We start from the raw sequence: 16,900 nt of genomic DNA, 5'->3' as shown, positions 1-16,900 counted from the left end.
TGCTGCCGGCGCGGCGTGGCGCGGTGTGGCGCGGGCGAGGGAAGCAGCCCCGTGCGGCGCCAGGGCTGCGGCGCAGCCGGCGCGCAGGTCCCTGCGCGGCCCCGGCTCAGCAAACTTGCCGAGTCAGGAGCCGAGCGCGGCAGCGGGCGGCTTTGCTGCAGTCATGGCAAAGGGCTCTGCTTCCCTCCCGCCCCTGCGCGCTCGCTGAATTCCCGTCTGGCCTGACGCCGGCTCACAGCTGAATATTTTTGCAGGGAATGAAAGGGAATGGGGTAAAAAATTATAATATCGGCTGTATCTGCCTCCAGCTTTCTTGATTGCTCACGGTTGCTCTGGACCAGCACTTTACACTGTCTTCCAAAATCTGTAGAGCCTCCATCTCTGCCAGTTTGTTTTCTGCCTTCAGTTGATGCTTTTTTTTCTTCTTCTTCTTCCTTTTTTTTTTTTTTTTTCTCTCTCTCCTAACTCCACGTCTTCATTACTGGGAGAAAAACTTTCAGAGTTGGGGTTGGATTTGTGTGCCTTCAGACCATACGAGTGAGGTAGGTGCGTTGCTTTGAGGGGTCCTTCCCGTTGCGAGGTCTCAAGGGCTCGYGTGCAGTAGCACTGAGTCGTCTCGTCCGAGCCTCTCGAGCAGATGCAGTGCAGCAGGGCGCCTGGCTGGGGGATGTTGTTTTCTTCTCTCTTAAAAGAAACGTGCATTTCCAGTGCTGCGCGTCGAGGAGTTTGGTGGGCTTGGTCGCAGAATGGACAGTGTTACCTTTGAGCTCGCATACGTGAATGCCAAAAAATCCTCTGTCTCATTTGTCACATATGACTTTAGGATTTGTCATCGCTTCCCGGAGCYGAGCGAGGAAGCCTGCCGTTGCTGCAGCGGCACAGTAAATAACGAGCCACCTCACGTGTTGCAGCAAGCCCCTAATGCGAGTGTGGGGGGGGGGGGACGCAGCGGTTGTTTTAATGAATGGCTTATAAATATCCTCCTTTCTCCGGTCGCTCGTGGACTCTGGTGCCTGATGCAGCTGCAGCCTGCGAGGTTAACGCCGGCAGGAGGCTGCGCCGGTCTGCAGCAGGGACCCGCAGGCACGCAGAGGAGGGAGGCAGGCAGGCGCCCCGCTCTGCGGCTCCGCGCTCCTGCCGCGCGGCCAGGCACCGGGAGCACGGCAGCGGTGGCGCGGGCGGCCGAGGAGAGCGCGGGGCCGGCCGGGCGCTGGGAACGGGCAGCGTGTGAGGATGCGGCAGCGCGGAGGCTGTCTAGAGAAGCATTAGCAGATCAGTAATTGTCACCAAGTCACCCTCTTCATGGCATGTTTGGGCTGGGACATCACCGAGGAGGCTATTTATCAAACCCAGCAGAAAATGGCAATAGCGGGGCTGCTGCCTCGCGTGGGCAGAGGGGCCACTGGCTCTTCCCAGCGTCCTTCGCTGTGCCGGCTCTTGGCCGGCGCTTTCCGCCGCGGCAGGGTGGCGGGCCGGCCCCACAAGCCGGGGTGTCCCGGGKCGCGTGTGGCTGCCGGTGCCTCGGGGCCGTCGGTGTCAGCCCCGGGCGCTGCAMCCCGTCCGCGGCGGTGGCGTGCAGYGGGTGGTTAGGGAGAGGGTGCGAGGAGCGGGGCGAGCCCGCGCCAGCCCTTCCCYGCTGYGCCCYGCCGGCTCCCTGCGTCGGCGGGACTCTGCCGGCRCGCGTCGTTCCCGACGCTGCCTTCGGGAGAGGTTCAGTCCGGAGGACCCGGAGCGCCCCTCTGCAATGCAGAGCGGAGTGTGTCGCACCCGCGGGCTCGGAGCGGCCGCAGGTCACCAGCAGAGCCTTGAAAAYGCCTGCCGGAGCCTCTGGGAGCAGGAGAGCCCATCTGCGGCCCCGGCGAGGCCGGTGGGGGGATGCGGGAGCTGCTCCGGGCGCTCGTCCCCTGCCCTGTCTGCCCCGGGGCCTGGCACCGGGCTTGTGGGCAGCGCTTTGCCGGGGCCCCCAGCTGCAGGGAGAGCTCAGGCCTTCCGCCGCTCCAGGCGGTGTCTGTGTCCCTGCTCGGAGAGGGGCAGCCGTGCCAGCCGGGGCAGCAGGACCCTCCTGGGCAGGTGCCYGTGTCCGGGGCCCTCTCGGCAGGCCGCTCTCCGTGCCCGCGSGTCTCCGCTGGGGCTGCCCATCTGCACAAACCTTGCTTCTCCCTGACGCCCGCTCCCCTGGGTGGCTGCAGCCTGTCAACGTCACCTCGGAAGGGACTCACTGGCCTGTGAGCTGGGCCAGGCGCCCTCTGCGCAGCRTGAGGTGGTCGGGATCGCGCTGCCCCGCGGCCCTGGCCCATGGAGCCGCGTGCGCGCCGCCCCGCGTGGAGGCTCGGCCCTCCCTCGCTGCCCACGCTGATGCGCGGGCTCAGTGCRACGAGAAGGGCCTGGGCGCTGCCGGTACGGAGGCACGTGGCCGCGCGGCCGCAGCATCGTACAGCGCCGCCGTGGAGGCTCCCTGGACCGGCCGCTCTGCCCTTTGCTCAAGCTCGCCCCCCGGTGAGTGTTGTCTTTGGAGCCGGCGGTGGCTGTCTGGCTCCCCTGAACGCAGGAGCGCAGAAGTGCAGGGTGAGGCCGGAGGCCGTGAGCACACGTGGGTCTTCCTTGCGCCTCCCTCCAAGTGCATGGCTCGCTGCTCTCCTTCTGGGGTAGGGGTCTATTAGGCGGCCGCTCCAGAAGGTCCCTTTGGCAAAGGACAGATGGATCCTTCAGGAGGAGACCTCTACCGCAGATGCTTCCTGGCCTGGCTGTGAATCGCGGGTGGTTCATTGCAAGCTTCGGGCTTGCGCATAGGAAACCTGCTGGCTGCTCCCTGGGAAGTGCAGCAGCTTCTCCGGCTTCCTTCCCGTGCGGCACGTGCGCTGCGACCCAGCTCCTGGAGCCCTCTGGCGCCCGAGCGGCCCCGGGGCGGGCTCCGTGCGGCACTTCTGCGGCTCCACGTCCTTYGGCGAGGCTAATGCTCCGCCGAACGTCGAGTTTCGCCGTTCAGCCCTCTGAGCCTCCGCCAGATCCGCCCCCGTCCGTAAGCACTAATGTCACGCGCTGACCCAGATTAGCGAGCGCTGTGCGCCGGCCTCTGCGGAGGCTGCGCTGCGCCCTGCAGGAGCGCGGGCTGGCTCCAAGGCGGAGGTGGCAGCCGCAGCCGGGCCGCTGCGGCGAGATCCGCGCCCGGGGAGGCGCTCGCCGAGCCGCGCCGGCTCCGTGCAGCTCTGCCGTGGCCGCTCAGAGCTGGCGCTCCCGGGATCCCGGTGCGTGGCATTGCCCCGAGGCCCGGGTTGTGCGGCGTGCCGGCCAGCCGCACGGGGCAGCCGCGGAGCCCCGCGGGTGACGCCTGGGCCTTGGCACCTTGCCGTGCCCTTCGCCTCCCCGGCCAGGGCCAGATCGGTCGCTCTGCCGAGCCTGGCTGGTGCCGGCGGTTGCAGAAGTCTGACCCGCTGCACCACCGCAGCTGGAGCGGGCCATCAGCTGCCTTTTGAGGTGAAACTATGGGGTTTCCTGGAGTATTTATTACTCTATCGCTTTCCTTGCTGTCAGGTCTTTTGTTTGTACGCTATCACTGCTTCGCGTGTGCGATTAGCATACTGCTCTTTTCTTAGCGTTCGCCAGGGAATACGGCTCCGTGTGAAGCGTCTCAAGCTCTGCAATGCTCCAGTTTGGTTAATTTAATCGTCGGGGAAGTATCGACGCAGGCAATTGCCTGGCGCAGGTAGCGGAGCCGGATGCGCAAACAGAATCCTGTGCTGCGCGTTGCAGCGCGGGGCCCCACGTTAGCGCTGGAGCCGCGGCCGTGGGAGCGGGCGGTCGGGGCAGCCGCAGCGGCCTCTGCGCCGGCCCAGCCCTGCCCTCTCCTCTCCCGTCGCTGGCGTCGGCCGTGGAGGCTTGCGCGGGGCGCAGGGCCGAAACACAGCACAGCATGGCCAGAGGTGGGCAAGCTCTGGGTGCTGAGGCAAATGGGATTTTCTTGTTTCCAGGATTACGGGGTGCTTGCAGGGACACRTAGTCTGCAGGAGAAGTCACGGGATGAGAAGGCTTTGTCCACATACTCAGGATTAATTCCGTGCGCGGTTTCACCCGCTCTTGTTTCAATCGTGAGCGTGTTTAAGAGGCTGTAACATGCCGGTTTTGCACTGGCATTAAGATTTACGTTTTCCCTGAAGCTGATTTTCAGGGTGACAGTCGCTTTCTTTCCGATGTATGCAACAGCCTTCCCCAGCGCGGTGCCCTGAGCCCTCCTCCCGGAGCTGAGCCGTGCCGTCAAGCAGCCGCTGACATGCAGCACGCCAGCTGGGGCGCGCGCCGCTCCTCGCCACCCTGCCGGCGCTTCGGCACCATGCGAAGCCTCCGCGTGTCCCCGCTGGCGGGGCTGAGCTCACGCACACGTGTGAATTCACGTGCCTCCGAGCTCAGCTCCGGCTCTGCGCCGTGCGGGTGGCTGGCTCGCTGCGCCCTGCTTGCCAGCATGCACAAGCTGCAGTACGGAGGCGCTCTGCGCTCGAGCAACGAAATCCGGCTGGTGGCAATCCAGATACGGTTGCTGGGTGTGCTTAGCCAGGAGCATGGAAAAAGATTTCTGTTCGCAAAAAATGCATATGCAGGAGAATCCTCTTAATTCACGGCTCCGGAAAGCAGGCCCGCTCCCGGGTGCTGCGGGAGAGGAGACCTGGCGCCTGCACGGAGCCGCAGCACTGCCRGCTCTGCCCACAGCTGCCTCGAGCACCCAACTGCGTGGTGCCACCAGTTGCCAAACAAGCCGTGGCCCCGTCGTCTCCCTAGCCAGAACGGGAGGTGCTGCAAGCACCTTTTCCCATAAAATAGGCAGGTGCTGTGGGTCGCCTTTGGAGCGCAGGTGAGCCCGGCTTTGCTTTAGGCCTGGTGTTGCGGGGTGTGCGGGTTGAGCCCTGGGCAGGGCTCAGGAGAGCCCTCCACGGGGAAAACCACCTCTGTTCCTGCGCGCTGGCCTGCGGGAGCTGGTGCAGTAGCTCTGCCTCCGCGTCCTTTGCCGCGATGACCCCGAGGCTGCCGTAACGGCGCCGGGCAGACTGCGGGGCAAACGCACCGCGCAGGGGGAGCGGGGCCGGGAGCATGGGGTGCCTTGGTGCAGAGCACCGGGCGTAAGCCGCGGGGAGGGCGCGCGTTGGCTCCGCGGGCTGCCGCGGCTCTGCTGACAGGCGAAGCCGGGTTGCTCCTCTGCTGCCCGTTCCCACCCCGGCACTGCCAAGCCAGCGGCCTCGGCGGCGTTTYGCCGGAGCGGCGCCGCGGCCCTGCAACGCTGCCGGGCTGTGGGTGGCTGGGGAAGCATCGCGATGGTGCGTTTCCTGGTCTCGGGTTGCAGCATGGCAAACGAAAGAAACGTTTCACCGAGCTGCTGCTTCCTTTTCTGCATTTTAGGGCTGTTTGCCTTGGAGATTTTTAAATGACTGCARAGCTGGTTGTTTTGCTGGTGTTTTCGCTCTATTGCTGTGTGGCTGGCTGGCAGCTGGAGACTTCAGTTAGACCTTCCCTGCTAAATCTCTCCGAGTGAAGATTTATCAGCTCTCAGTGCTTTCTTCCTCTGGCACACCAAGCAGAAAAGTAACAGATGAAGGAAATAATACTGGAAATTAAAGGCAAGAGAGCTTATTACACGCAGAACATCCAGAACATGTAAGAGGAACCGGTCCTGGCCTATGCATTAGTTACAAATCTCCCATGCGCTGCCCTCTCCCCCCTCTCTGCCGGTGCAGGGACTGAAATAACACCGTGCCCCAGCTGAAGCTTGGCGAGCCGGTGGGTCTCGCAGTGCCTTGTCCTCGGATGTTCTCTGCAGCTCGCTGCAGCTTCATGGAACTGCTTCCAGCTGTTCCRTGGTGGGCTGGCACAGGGCGTCCTGCAGGAGCGCAGCTGTTCTCCCGTGCCCAGCCCCGAGGCCCGGGCTGAACCTGTGTCCTGCCRCGGGGGGGGTCTCGGCAACCCGCGCGGCTCCCGCCCTTGCAGCGGTGCGACGGCGTAGGCCTTCGAGTCACGTCTGCACGGAGGCTCAGCGGCTCGGTGGAGCGGCCCGGTGCCAGCAGGTCGCTGCGGGAGGGGAGGGTGGAGCCGAGCCTCTCTCAGCTCCGAAATGGAAAGTCAGGGCATCTGCACGTTTAAAAGGCGGGCGGCGGTGTGTGCATACCGGCAGCGCGGTTGTTCTGCATTACAGCTCTGCCCGAACGCACAAAGTTTGCAAGGAAACAGCCCTCCTCGCGGTTCCTGCCCCGGCCGCGGGCAGGCTGGGGCAGGGCTGCAGCACGTCCCACGGGGCTCCGCGGGGCTCCGCAGGGCCGGCCACCGCGGCTGCGATTGGGCGGYGCGGGCTGCAGAGCCGCCGGCGCCTGCTCGGCAGCCGGCCGGGCTGCGCGCTGCCGCCACCGCCACCGCCGCCGGGCACGCGCCTGCAGCGCGCCGAGCCGGCCGCCGAAGGAGCCGGGGCGCATCCCAGTGCCCGGCCGGGAGCAGGGCAGCCCGCCGCCTGCAGCACAAACCTTCCTTGTCCTGGGCCTGAAGAAAGGCCATTTAAACCAAAACTACCGGGTTTTAATGGTTTCATGAACAGCAGAGCTGTCTGCGATGCTGGGAGAAGCTGCAAGGTCCCACCGGAGGCGGCGTCCCGGGCAGGCAGCGGCGCCCAGCTCGYGCAGCACCTCCTTTGCCCCCGCCCCGGCACGGCAGCTTCTCTTTTCCCCCTGTTCCTGGTTTCAGGGCAGAGCCCGTCCCTGCCTGTGGTGCAACCCGGTTCGCCCCGCGGTCCGCAGAGCTCTGCAGCGGGCTGGCAGCGGGCTCCCCGCTGCGGCTCCCCGCGCGGTGCCAGGCGCCGGCCGCCCGGCGCGGCCCTCGCCCCCACCGGGGCCGCTGCTGCCCCCGCCTGCAGCCTGACATCCGAGCGAGGGTTTATAAACTGGCTTAAAACTTACTCCCAGTTAAACCAGGACGTGGCAAGAGCCTCACACATGAAGCGTCTTTCCCGGAAATGAAGCGATCGCCAGTAACGATTTCCCTCCTTGTATCTAACACGCGGGCTGCGGGCGGTGGGGCAGTAACCTGCCCAAACGAGCCCTGCCGGCTCCGTCCGGGTCTTCCCCGCACCAGCCCTGCACTCCCGTCTGTGCCGCGTGCCGCCGCGTGCAGGCTGCAGGTGCTCTCTCTGGGGATGAAGCCTGCAGCGCAGAGCCCCTCTCCTGGGGCTCCTTTATTGTCGGTGCTGCTTTGCCATCAGCAAAGCGCTTAATTTTTCAGGCACCACGTTTCTTCGCGGTTTCCTGGTGTGCTGTAAGAGCTTTTGCCCAGGCCCCAGGCGGGGGACCGAGGGGCGGCCGAGGGGCCCCCCTGTGCGGGAGCCGCTCGGCGCGTGGGGCCGGGCGGCCGTGACGTGCCGGCTGCGGCGAGCACGGCAGGCCTATCCGGCGTGCGAGGCATTGCACAGGAAGCACCGTCATTCACACGCTCCGAAAACCTTACTATGATTCAGCTTTTCTTCCTCTTTTTCAGAGAGTAAGATAGAAAACTGATCTTGAAAACTGAGGCTGGCTCCATGTATCCGGAATCGACCACTGACTCCCCCGCTAGACTCTCGCTGAGGCAGACGGGCTCGCCAGGGATGATTTACAGGTAGGCGGCTGGCCGCGGCGCCCCGTCCCCAGCGCTCCGCACGGGCTCTTTCTTACGGGACGCCTCTTTAGGAGCTTTGGAGTACAAGTTGCAAACTGGGGACTGCGGCCCCTGTGGAGCACTGCAATATCGTAAAATTGCCACGGTGATTTTTGAATGTACTTAATGAAAAACCATTTCAACCCTTGTGAAAACACCTGGTAGCAAAAATGTTTTTAAGCCACCCTTGGGCGTTGGTGCCCGCTATTCTAAGAGCTGATTTCTCTCCAATTAATCTGCTGCCCGGCAGGACTAGGAGCGCTCTTCCTCACTGCGCCTTCGGGCATGCTCTGCTGCGCTGCCAGCCATCGCCGAGCGAGCGAGCGGCGGCAGGGCTCCGTGCTGGTGATGCCTTCTCCCAGCCGGTGGTGCTGTCGGCCCGCTTTCGCAGAGCCTGCTGCCGCGCCACAAGACGCCGAGCTGGCCGCGGCCTGGCAGGGCCCGGCACTGCAGCCCGGCTCTGCGGCTCGGCCCCAGCTGGCACTTCACGGTTGTTAATGTGCTTTGTGGCATGTTTCTTCTTTCTCCTCTTTGCTGTCGGAAGCGCTAGGTATGGGAGCCCCAAGCGACAGCTCCAGTTCTACAGGTAACCGAGTCCTTTCTTTCTCGTTAAAAATGCCCCCGCGAAGCAGCAGCGGCCAAAGCGCGGGAAGCCCGTGCCCGGAGCCTAGCCTGTGCACTGCCTGCGGGCCAGGCGGCGTGGCCAGCGCTGCCGAGGGCACGGGGACCACCGAGAGGTGTGTGCTGCCGTTCTGCCCACATCGTCTGTTCGTCCGGTGCTGTCTCGCTTTCACATTTGCGCGCGGCTCTCTGAATCAATCTGGATGTTAGTCCGCGCCTCTGTGYGTTAGCTGAGCCATAATTTACATTCTTCTTGTGGGTGCCCCTAGTCTAAAGCATATGCATGCTGGGACTTGCAAGCGTGCATCAATGCCTGCACCTTTGCAATCCTGCGGCCAGAAGCCTTAGGGAGCCCTGACCGCGGCCGGGGTGCCGCCGTGCAGAGCGCGCGCAGGGCAGGGGTCTCTGCAGCGTGACGCGCTCAGCCCTGCTCCTCCCGCGCCTGCTCCGTGACCTGCACAGGCTGTAGCTCTCTTCCCAAGCGCCGGGGAGAAGCTTCCAGGAGGGTCGTGGTCTGCTGTGAGAATAGGAGAAAAGCCGTATCCTGCACGCTTTTTATCGGTTCATGGGTTGACCGTACCAAATGGGAAACCCCACACTTAATGGGATAGGTGGCAATCCTCACTGCGGCCAGGGGTCTGGGAAGCCGTGTCACGCGCTGCATAGGCCTGTTCCTTGCGCTGGGGCACTGRTGGCTGCCAGCCTGGACACCAGCGAGAAAAGCAAAGGTTTGGGCCAGGTGGTATGTCCTTGCCTTCCTAGCTGCGTAGGTACGGCGTACGGACGTGCCCAGAACCCAGGCCGGAGCCCCGGGTCAGTCTGGGCTTGGCTCGCTTCTCGCCCCTGRCAGAGCTGCGGGTGGAAGTGCTGCGCCTCAGCTGCGCGCCTCTGCGTCTGCAGGGCCGGAGCTATTAGGTTTCCCCAGAGCTGCTCTAGGAACCCRTCCAGCCCCTGCTCCTCTGGCCCTTCCATTAAGGGAGACCTCATTAGCTTGTGTATAAGACGCCACATTTTTCTCCATCCTCTTGCTGTCTAAAATGGAAAAGGCACTTTTCCCTCTGAATGCACATGACCGGAGTGCTGGGAAGCATTTCAGTGCTTGCACGGATGGAGGAGCATCTGTTTTCAAGCCTYGCTTAGGGAAGAGTTTGGGTCAGAAGCGTTTGCGTTACTGATACTCCTCCTGAGCCCGGTTCTGAAGCTGGCAGCCGAGGGCCGGGGCACACGTCCCGGCTCCGTCCTGYCGGAGGGGAACAGCTCTGCTCCCAGGAGGATTTTGGCCTCGTCGCCCCGTGTCTCCTTGTAACAACCCGTCTCGGTAAAGGGGAACCTGTTGTCGAAATGTGCCTGGCTACAGCAGCCGACCTTGATCAGCTTTAGAAGAAGGAAATGATGCCAGTGTTTGTAAAGTGGCTGCACATCCACAGGCTTTTAGAGAAGATGTTATGAATAATTTAGCTTCTGTTTGCTAGGAAGAAAATACCCTAATAGAACTAATGGAGTGCTGCTAAAAAACTCAACTCTGGAGGGACTTGTCATATTCACCRATTGCTTTGGATGCTAAGCATCGACACTCCCCTAATGAAAAAACGCCAGCTGTGCTGCCTCTAATAGCTGTCTGAGGAAACTCTAACCTGGAACTTTTCTTTTTAATGAGCAGGATTCCAAGAACCCGGGTGAGTTTGTGCCATTGCTGAGCCTGTAGGAGTAGGTTGCCGAAGCCTTCTGGTGTTGTGCGCTGCGTGCAGCYGAGCTTGCTGCAGGTGGGAAATGATTTAGGAAATCATCTGTAGAGGCTGGTGTTTGCTTTAAGTGCGGCGCCTGTTCCACGGGCGGAAGGAAGGAGCTCTTGAGTGTCTCTTCTCCGTCTGGAGGTAAATGAGAAACGGGTTCGATTCTGGAGCCGGAGTTATCACAGCTGCTCTGGGTCAGGCCAAGGTTTGTCTGCGTGTGGACTTTCAGCGGGTAGTAAAGAAGCAGCGCTAGGACCTCTTTCCTCTTTTCAGATTAACTTTACAGCAGTTCTTGTTGGCAGGTGGGTAGCTGGAAAGATTTACTGCTCAAGTTAACTCAGTATTTGCATGACTGGTTTGTGYGCGTGTCTCTCTCTCTCTTTTTTTTAAGGAAGATAGGCTGTGAAATGTAAAGTGCTGACTGAGAACAAGTTCTCTGTTTGCCTTCTAGAAAATCAAAAGGTTGTAATTCGATCGATAGGCAGCAGCTGCTAGTTTGCTCAGGTTGGAGAACTGCATTTCCAAACAGGCTACAAGCCAAAGCATCTCCCACTTGTTATACCTTTGAAGTGCGTTGTGTGTTTTTGGGGTTTGGGTGCTCAGTTGTCTCCTGTGACCTAGAAAATAGAGTAGTTTGGCGGCAGGATGCGCGAGCGTTGAGAGGCTTCTGCTCTGCGTGTTCCTTGAGGAATCATCTCGGGTGCGTGGTCCTCCTTTCGGAAGCAGCAGCTCCTGCCTTGGCATGCTATTATTTAGGCTTCGGCAGCTTCTTCAGATCCCGAGCTGAGATCCTGCTTTTCATTCCTCAGTTACGATAAAGGTTTTGCTAATAAATTGCCTGTGGATGAACCTGGTGGCTGTATGCGCTCTCCGCTCGCTGTTCGTGTTGCTTAGCTGAAACTCCCGAAGAGGCGGCAGAAAGGGGCGCGCGGTCCCTCAGCGCCCGGCTCCTGGGAGCCTGTTGGCTGAACCCCCTCGCTTCGCTTCCAGCACTTCACTTAACCGCAGGGAGAGCAAGCYGTAAGGTGAACGCGCAGCAGCGCGCCTTAGTCTCCGATTTTCCAGAGCTGCGCAGAGTTGTAGATTTCCAAAAACATTGTTTATTGCAAGAATTCCCTGGGGGTTTTCAGTAATTTCTTGTAACTTAATGTCTATTGATTTTTCTTCTTCCTTCTTTTTTTTTGAGGTCACATTTTGATGGAAAAGTGCACTTTGCTTTTCAGTCAAACTACCATAAAGATTGAGCTTCTGCTGCTTATGTGTTTCGTAGGGGACAGAAGCCCCCAAACCTGAAAGCCCGAGCGGCAGCGGTGCTTTGCAGTGGGGTCGGAGATGCTGGGGATGGCAGCGAGGGCGCAGCCCTGCCGCAGCCCTGTGCGGCGCCCCGAGGCCCTCGGCACGGGGGCCGGCATCCCCAAGGCGTCCCCGAGGCGGAGCAGGCGCTTCCCCAAAGCCGAGGGGCCACCGATGCCGGAGCTGCCRGGGCACAGCCCGTGTTTTGGGCCTAGCTCCCCTCTCCCTCGCAGGCACTGAACGGGATGTTTCGGAGYGGCAGAGGAAAGCTAACGCCCTCCATGCAGCCGCCCAGCGCCCGCGGAAGCGCGGCCCGGGCTGCAGCCCGTCTCCAGCCGTTCCCGGCAGCTCCCTCTGCAGCAGGCTATTTTTGGCCGCCCGCGCCGCCTGGCAAGCCGACGCCGTGGTTCRGTGCCACGCGCTGCTGCGGCGAGGGTTGGCTCGCTGCTCGGATTGCAGCAGCCCGCTGCGCGAACGCCGGCCTTCCCCGGGACGTGGCCGGAGACCATGCGGGCAGCCCACGAGCCCCGTGCTCTCCGCGGCGCTCACCGGCGGGTGCTGCTGGCACCCYGGGGCGAAGGTCTCCCCGCTGAGCCGTGCTGCCTACCGGGCGCGCGGCCCCGCGGAGTTTGGCCAAGCAGGGCTCCTGCCTGCAGCTGCTCGCTCGGAGCCAGCCGGTTCCCAGCGGGGCACCCGTGTGCCCTTTGCTATGGACTCGTTAAGGCAGTGCAAACGATGGCAGCCAGCTCCGTGCGAGCCAGGAGGCAGCCGGGCCTCGCGGACGAGAGGTGCCGCTCAGAGGAGCCTGGAGCGGCCTGGGCGCAGCCGGGCACAGCCGCGTGGTGCAGGCCGAGCTGGCCTGCTCGGGYGAGCTCCGTGCCTGCGGCATCAGGAGACCCTCTCCTCCCGGGCAGGCAGACGGGAGCCTTGTGGCGACTCCGGGGCAGGGTGCCGAGAGCCTCCGAGGAGCCGGAGCGTTGGAGCGTGCCGGCCTTGCGCCGCTGCCTCCCATAGTCCAGCTGTCTGTCCCGTAAAGCCAAGCTTCAGTGCTGGCAGCGGCTCCCCCGTTCCCTGCTGCTGCCTTTCGCGCTCGGTTCCTTTTGCTCTTTGGCTTCTCTGTGACTGCTTTCGTTCCGCTGCAGCCCGCTGCGTTGCCGTTTACCTTYGGGGTGCTTTGCTCCCGCAGCTTCCGTGCAGCAGCCCCGCCGGTCGGTGCTCGCGCGTGCCGGGGTGGTGTCCTCGGGCCGCTGAGCGGGTGCGCGCTCCGCGGGGCGTCAGGGTGCTGCCGTGGGTGCGCGCTGCAGCTCCCGGGGGTGCCGGGCCGGCGCCAGCGCCCTGAGCGTGTGCCGTGCGGCCGCCCCAGGTGCCGCGCTCGGGCAGCAGGATGCTGTCCATGACGTACAGCGAGAGCCTGCGCAGCGTGGCGAGCCGGCACCAYGCGGACTGGGGGCCGCAGCAGGCCCGCCACGCCGACGCCGTGGAGCTGCGGCGGCTGCGCGACATGCGCCTGGCGGCGCAGGCCAAGACCATGGAGGAGTTCCTGCGAGCGCACGGGCTGTCGCTGGACGACTGCACGGCCCGCCTGACGGGCATGAAGTATAGGTAAGAGACCGCAGAGCGGCGGCTCGGGCACCTCGCAGGTTGGGGGCATCGGAAAGCCGGTGCCGGAGTCGGCACGAAACCGGACGCGCCCTGCCCGTGACGTCTGACGCAGCGAGCAAGGCGCGAAAGCACGAAAGTCCCTAGAGCACCCGTGTTTCGGCAGCGCTGACGTGCCGCCGTCCCCTCGTGCAGGAGCATCTCCGGGCTCCTGGGGTGCCGGGGACCATCAGCTGTTCATCCCTAAGCTGGAGAAAGGGCAGACGGGGGGGCGGCAGCGCTGTTTTCCCGTGACAGGTTGGGGTCAGCATGAACTAACACTGCTGCCATCAGAGTCCCGCAAAGCAGACGGCGAGGRGGCATCGGAGGGATGCTTCAGCCTCCGCTGCCTCTGCGTTTAGCTCTCCCTTTTGCAAATGACTCGCTGGTGCTGCACAGCTCGAGTGTCCAGGAGTATTTTTTTTCTTCTTGATTGCAATAAAATCTTTTCCAGGCCATTGACAGGAGAATATTTTCTCACTTGTGCATGCATAAGTGGCTAGAATAAATCAACACGTTTATATCACTTTTGTTGATTAAATTCTTTAAGCTGTTTTTTTTTTTTACTTMTTATTAGGAAGTTTGCAAGTGTAATATACTCTTACATTTTTGATTATAAAATAGTTAAAACAGCTACAAAAATACTTTATCCATCTAGCGACCAGGGAAGTTACTGGCAGAGCAATCAGCTATTGAATAGTTTTTTGTACACAGAATATGCGGGGTAAATATTGCACTTCCTCAGGCCTGGTCTGAACGGCTTTGTAATGGTTTTTGTGCGTGTTCCTGGAGCGCCAGGTGCACTTGGCCATCTGCGACGTTCCGCCCTGGGAGGCTGGGCAAGGCTCGCTTTCAGAGGCGTAAGGAGAAGCGGAGATCCCTGCTGCGGGGCGGATATGCTGACGGTGCATCCTCCAGGCTGGCTCGTGTCGGTGCCTCGCGCCCGCCCACCCCGGCAGCTTCGCTACGGTGTTAAACCGGGACCGTTTCGGGCTTGGCCGCCGCCACCGTGCAGGCTGGGCCTGGCGCAGGGCCGCCCGCCTCTCCCGCGCCGTGGCCGCCCTGCTCCGGCGCCTCGCTCAGCTCAGCTTTCAGCCTCCTCTCGGCTTCGCCCCCAAGGGCCTGGTTTTAAAAGAGCTGGCTGGGGCATTTTGCCGTGTGCAGTGAAAGCTCCGCGTCCTTCCCTGCTTTGCAGTTGGCTGGAAGAATAAACGCCAACACATGGGAGGGAAAGAAAGCTGGGAAATATCATGTTGAGCCGGAAAACCGTCTCCAAGCATGAAGCCAGCTGGCGCTCCATTAATTTTGCATGTTGGTCCAGAACATGGTGTAGTGAGAGGCACATAAATATTTCAGCTAACTTTTGTTCTTTTAATTACTCCCTCTTTGTCAGAGTGGGCGACGGTGGGAGCAGCCTTGGCTTGCGAGCCCCGGGGCAGGGCGCTGCCGGGGCGGCGCGGCCGCAGGGCTGCGCCGTGGGGACCCCGCCGCGAGGCGCCGGCGTTTGCACCCCGCCGCGGGGCTCTGCCCGCGTGCACCTCGCCACGGGCGCCCCGCCGCGGGGCTCTGCCTGCTTCCTGGCTTTCCTCGATCGCCCTCGCAGCAGGTCGGGCTCTGTGCGTTTTCTTCCCTAAAAATAAACGGAGGTAACATTTACACAGTCACAACAGCCCATTTGATATTCCCGTGGCAGTTATTTATTCATGGAGCGAGGCCTTTGCGTGCACTCTCAAAGATACTCCTTCGATAAAATATTCAGCGCGGCAGCGACCGGCGCTGCGGGGTGCGGAGGGCAGAGGCCCCGCGAGCTGCCCTCCCGCGCGCCGCAGCCGCGAGCGCTCGCGGGTTGGCGCCGACGGTGCGCGGAGGCGCAGCCCTCCTCCCCGAGCCGCCCCGTTCGCGCGGGGAGGGTGGCACCGGGGGCTCGACGCTGCGAAACCCCCCCGCGTCGCGCGCGGCTCGGCCGGCGCGAAGCCCCCGCAGGGCAAGGGGTCTCCTTGGGTGAGCTGAGGCTGGGGGGGCTCGGCAAATTCGGCACTGGGGCGGCGGCGGCGGCTTGCTCCGACTTGCGTCACAGCCGCAGCGTTCTCCGCGTCGGCCTGCGCGCCCGGCRATGGCGGGCTGACGGAAAGGGCAGAACGTGGCTTGTTTTTTCTCTGTTAGGGTGTTGCAGTGTGCAAAATGCAACGCGATGGCAATAAGTCGTTCGTGAAGCTGAGCAGAGCAGCCAGGCGGGCGGCTGCCTGCAGAGTGACCCCGCTGAGCCCGGGGAGGCGGCGGCGGGCCCTTCCCTCACGCTGTGCCGCTACGGGCTCGCCGTGCTGTGGTCCCGAAAAGGGTTTGGACTGCTGGGCCTATTGCTGTAAAATTGTGGCTTTTCTTTTGCTCGGGGGCTTCGGCCGAAACCTTCTGCAAGGAACTTTAATCTGGGATCAGGGATGTTTTCCCTGCCTTTCTCTGCAAACACGGAAAGGTCGCGGGCAGATTAGTGCTCGCTGCCGGCGCCTGCCTGGGGCAGGGGATGTTTCCAGCTCGCCGAACGGATGCGGGTGCCTGGGGGATGGGGGCTGCAAAGACGCCCGAGCCGATTTCCCCCCTCGGGTGCCCTGGGGGCTCCCCCTGTCGTGGGCTCCCCGAAGGGAGCTGCCGAAGGGAGCCGCCAGGGATGGGTGGATGGGCTGCAGGAAGGGAGGGAGAGGAGGAACCAAACGGGAATACCTCGTCCGGGAGCAAGCGTGCCCTTTCCAAGCAYGGGGCCCTGTTCGGCCGCGGCAGGCGGCCAGGTCTCCCTGCTGCCTTCAGGGATGGGCGACGCGCTTACGGAAGAGCCGCAGCCTGCAGTCGGGGCCGCGGGAGCCGAGCGGGATTACCGAGCCCCGCCGCAGGCACTAAGGAGCTTTGGGGCAGGGGAGAACATGGGTRGATTACAAGTTTTTTCATTTCATCTGCGACTGAATTTATGTCATTTCCCCCATGCATCCCCCCCGCAGCACCAACTAATTTTTCTTTTGCAACGCTGCTTTGGAAGTCAACGTGTGCCGTTACACGGGCAATGCAGCCTGACGCTGCTCTGGTATTTCCTTCTCCGTGGGGTCAATCAAGCACCTATTTCCTGACCGCTGGAGCTGCTTTCCCTGCTGCAAGGCAGCGCTGCACGCGTGCTCCTTGCAAGGGCGGCAGCGAGGACGGGCAGCTGCTCCGGCAGAAACGCCCGGCCGGGGGGCAGAACAGGCACTTGGAAAATCTTCAGAGCGTGTAACCAAGCGCTCATGTTTTATGCCTCAAATCACAAAATAGGCAATTAGAAAAATGAGTTTGCGCCATTTTTTAAACAGGAGAAATTGGCATTTGGCTTCTCTTTAATCAGTTTAGCTCTCGTTTGGAGAAGTTTGAGGGAAGCCTCGCTCRAGTCACGTCACAAAGCGGTGCCACCCGGTTTGGTTTAAAGAGCAGAGAGGCCCTTGCCCCAGGCTGCAAGGGGAGCGCTGCGCACGCGTCCCCGGGCCGTGCCGTCATGCCGCTGGCAGCACCTCTCGTCAGAGGGCGGATTTGGAAAGACAGGTCAGAGGCAAATAATCTGGGGGCTTTGCCGGCGGCCGCGCACAGAGAGGCGCTTGCRGTGGAAGCGAGGGGAGCTGCGAGGACTCCCAGCGCGGAGCCCTCCCCTCCCGCGGGAAGTGCTCGTGTTGCTGCTTCTCCTCGTGGCGTGACACTGGGTTTGCGTCCCSATACTCATCAAATATTGATGGCGTGAGGCTGATATAAGCTGGGTCGCCGTCTTCCAGYGCCGCAGCAGCCGCGTTGGTTAAGCGAAGCTTTACAGGCATTCGGGGAGGACGTCCCTGCTTCAGAGCGGCTGCAGGCTAAATTTAGGCTGTTGTCATTRTTCCTCGCCGTATCTTCAGCCGCGCAAGTGGAAGGAGCGAGGAGGAGAGAGGGAAGGGGGAGCGCGGGGG

General features: G+C 62.3%; 1 protein-coding gene across 3 annotated transcripts in view; it reads left to right on the top strand.

Moving 5' to 3' along the window:
* The window catches only part of KCNAB2 (potassium voltage-gated channel subfamily A regulatory beta subunit 2), a 38,521-nt gene that overhangs the window by 7,258 nt on the left and 14,363 nt on the right, over positions 1-16,900 (top strand). For 2 of the 3 annotated variants that reach the window (XM_026085679.1, XM_026085680.1), the window contains 2 exons: positions 7,501-7,620; positions 8,204-8,245. In XM_026085679.1, the coding sequence (XP_025941464.1) occupies positions 7,544-7,620; positions 8,204-8,245 (119 nt within the window). In that variant the 5' untranslated portion in view covers positions 7,501-7,543. The remainder of the gene's footprint in view (positions 1-7,500; positions 7,621-8,203; positions 8,246-16,900) is intronic. The other variant, XM_026085681.1, reaches the window with a different exon arrangement.

Source organism: Apteryx rowi, unplaced genomic scaffold (assembly GCF_003343035.1).
Source record: "Apteryx rowi isolate R43461 unplaced genomic scaffold, aptRow1 scaffold_67, whole genome shotgun sequence".
In the NCBI taxonomy this organism is placed as follows: Eukaryota; Metazoa; Chordata; class Aves; order Apterygiformes; family Apterygidae; genus Apteryx; species Apteryx rowi.
The sequence above is the reverse complement of the archived record's forward strand: the minus strand, read 5'-3'. Positions and strand labels throughout refer to the sequence as shown.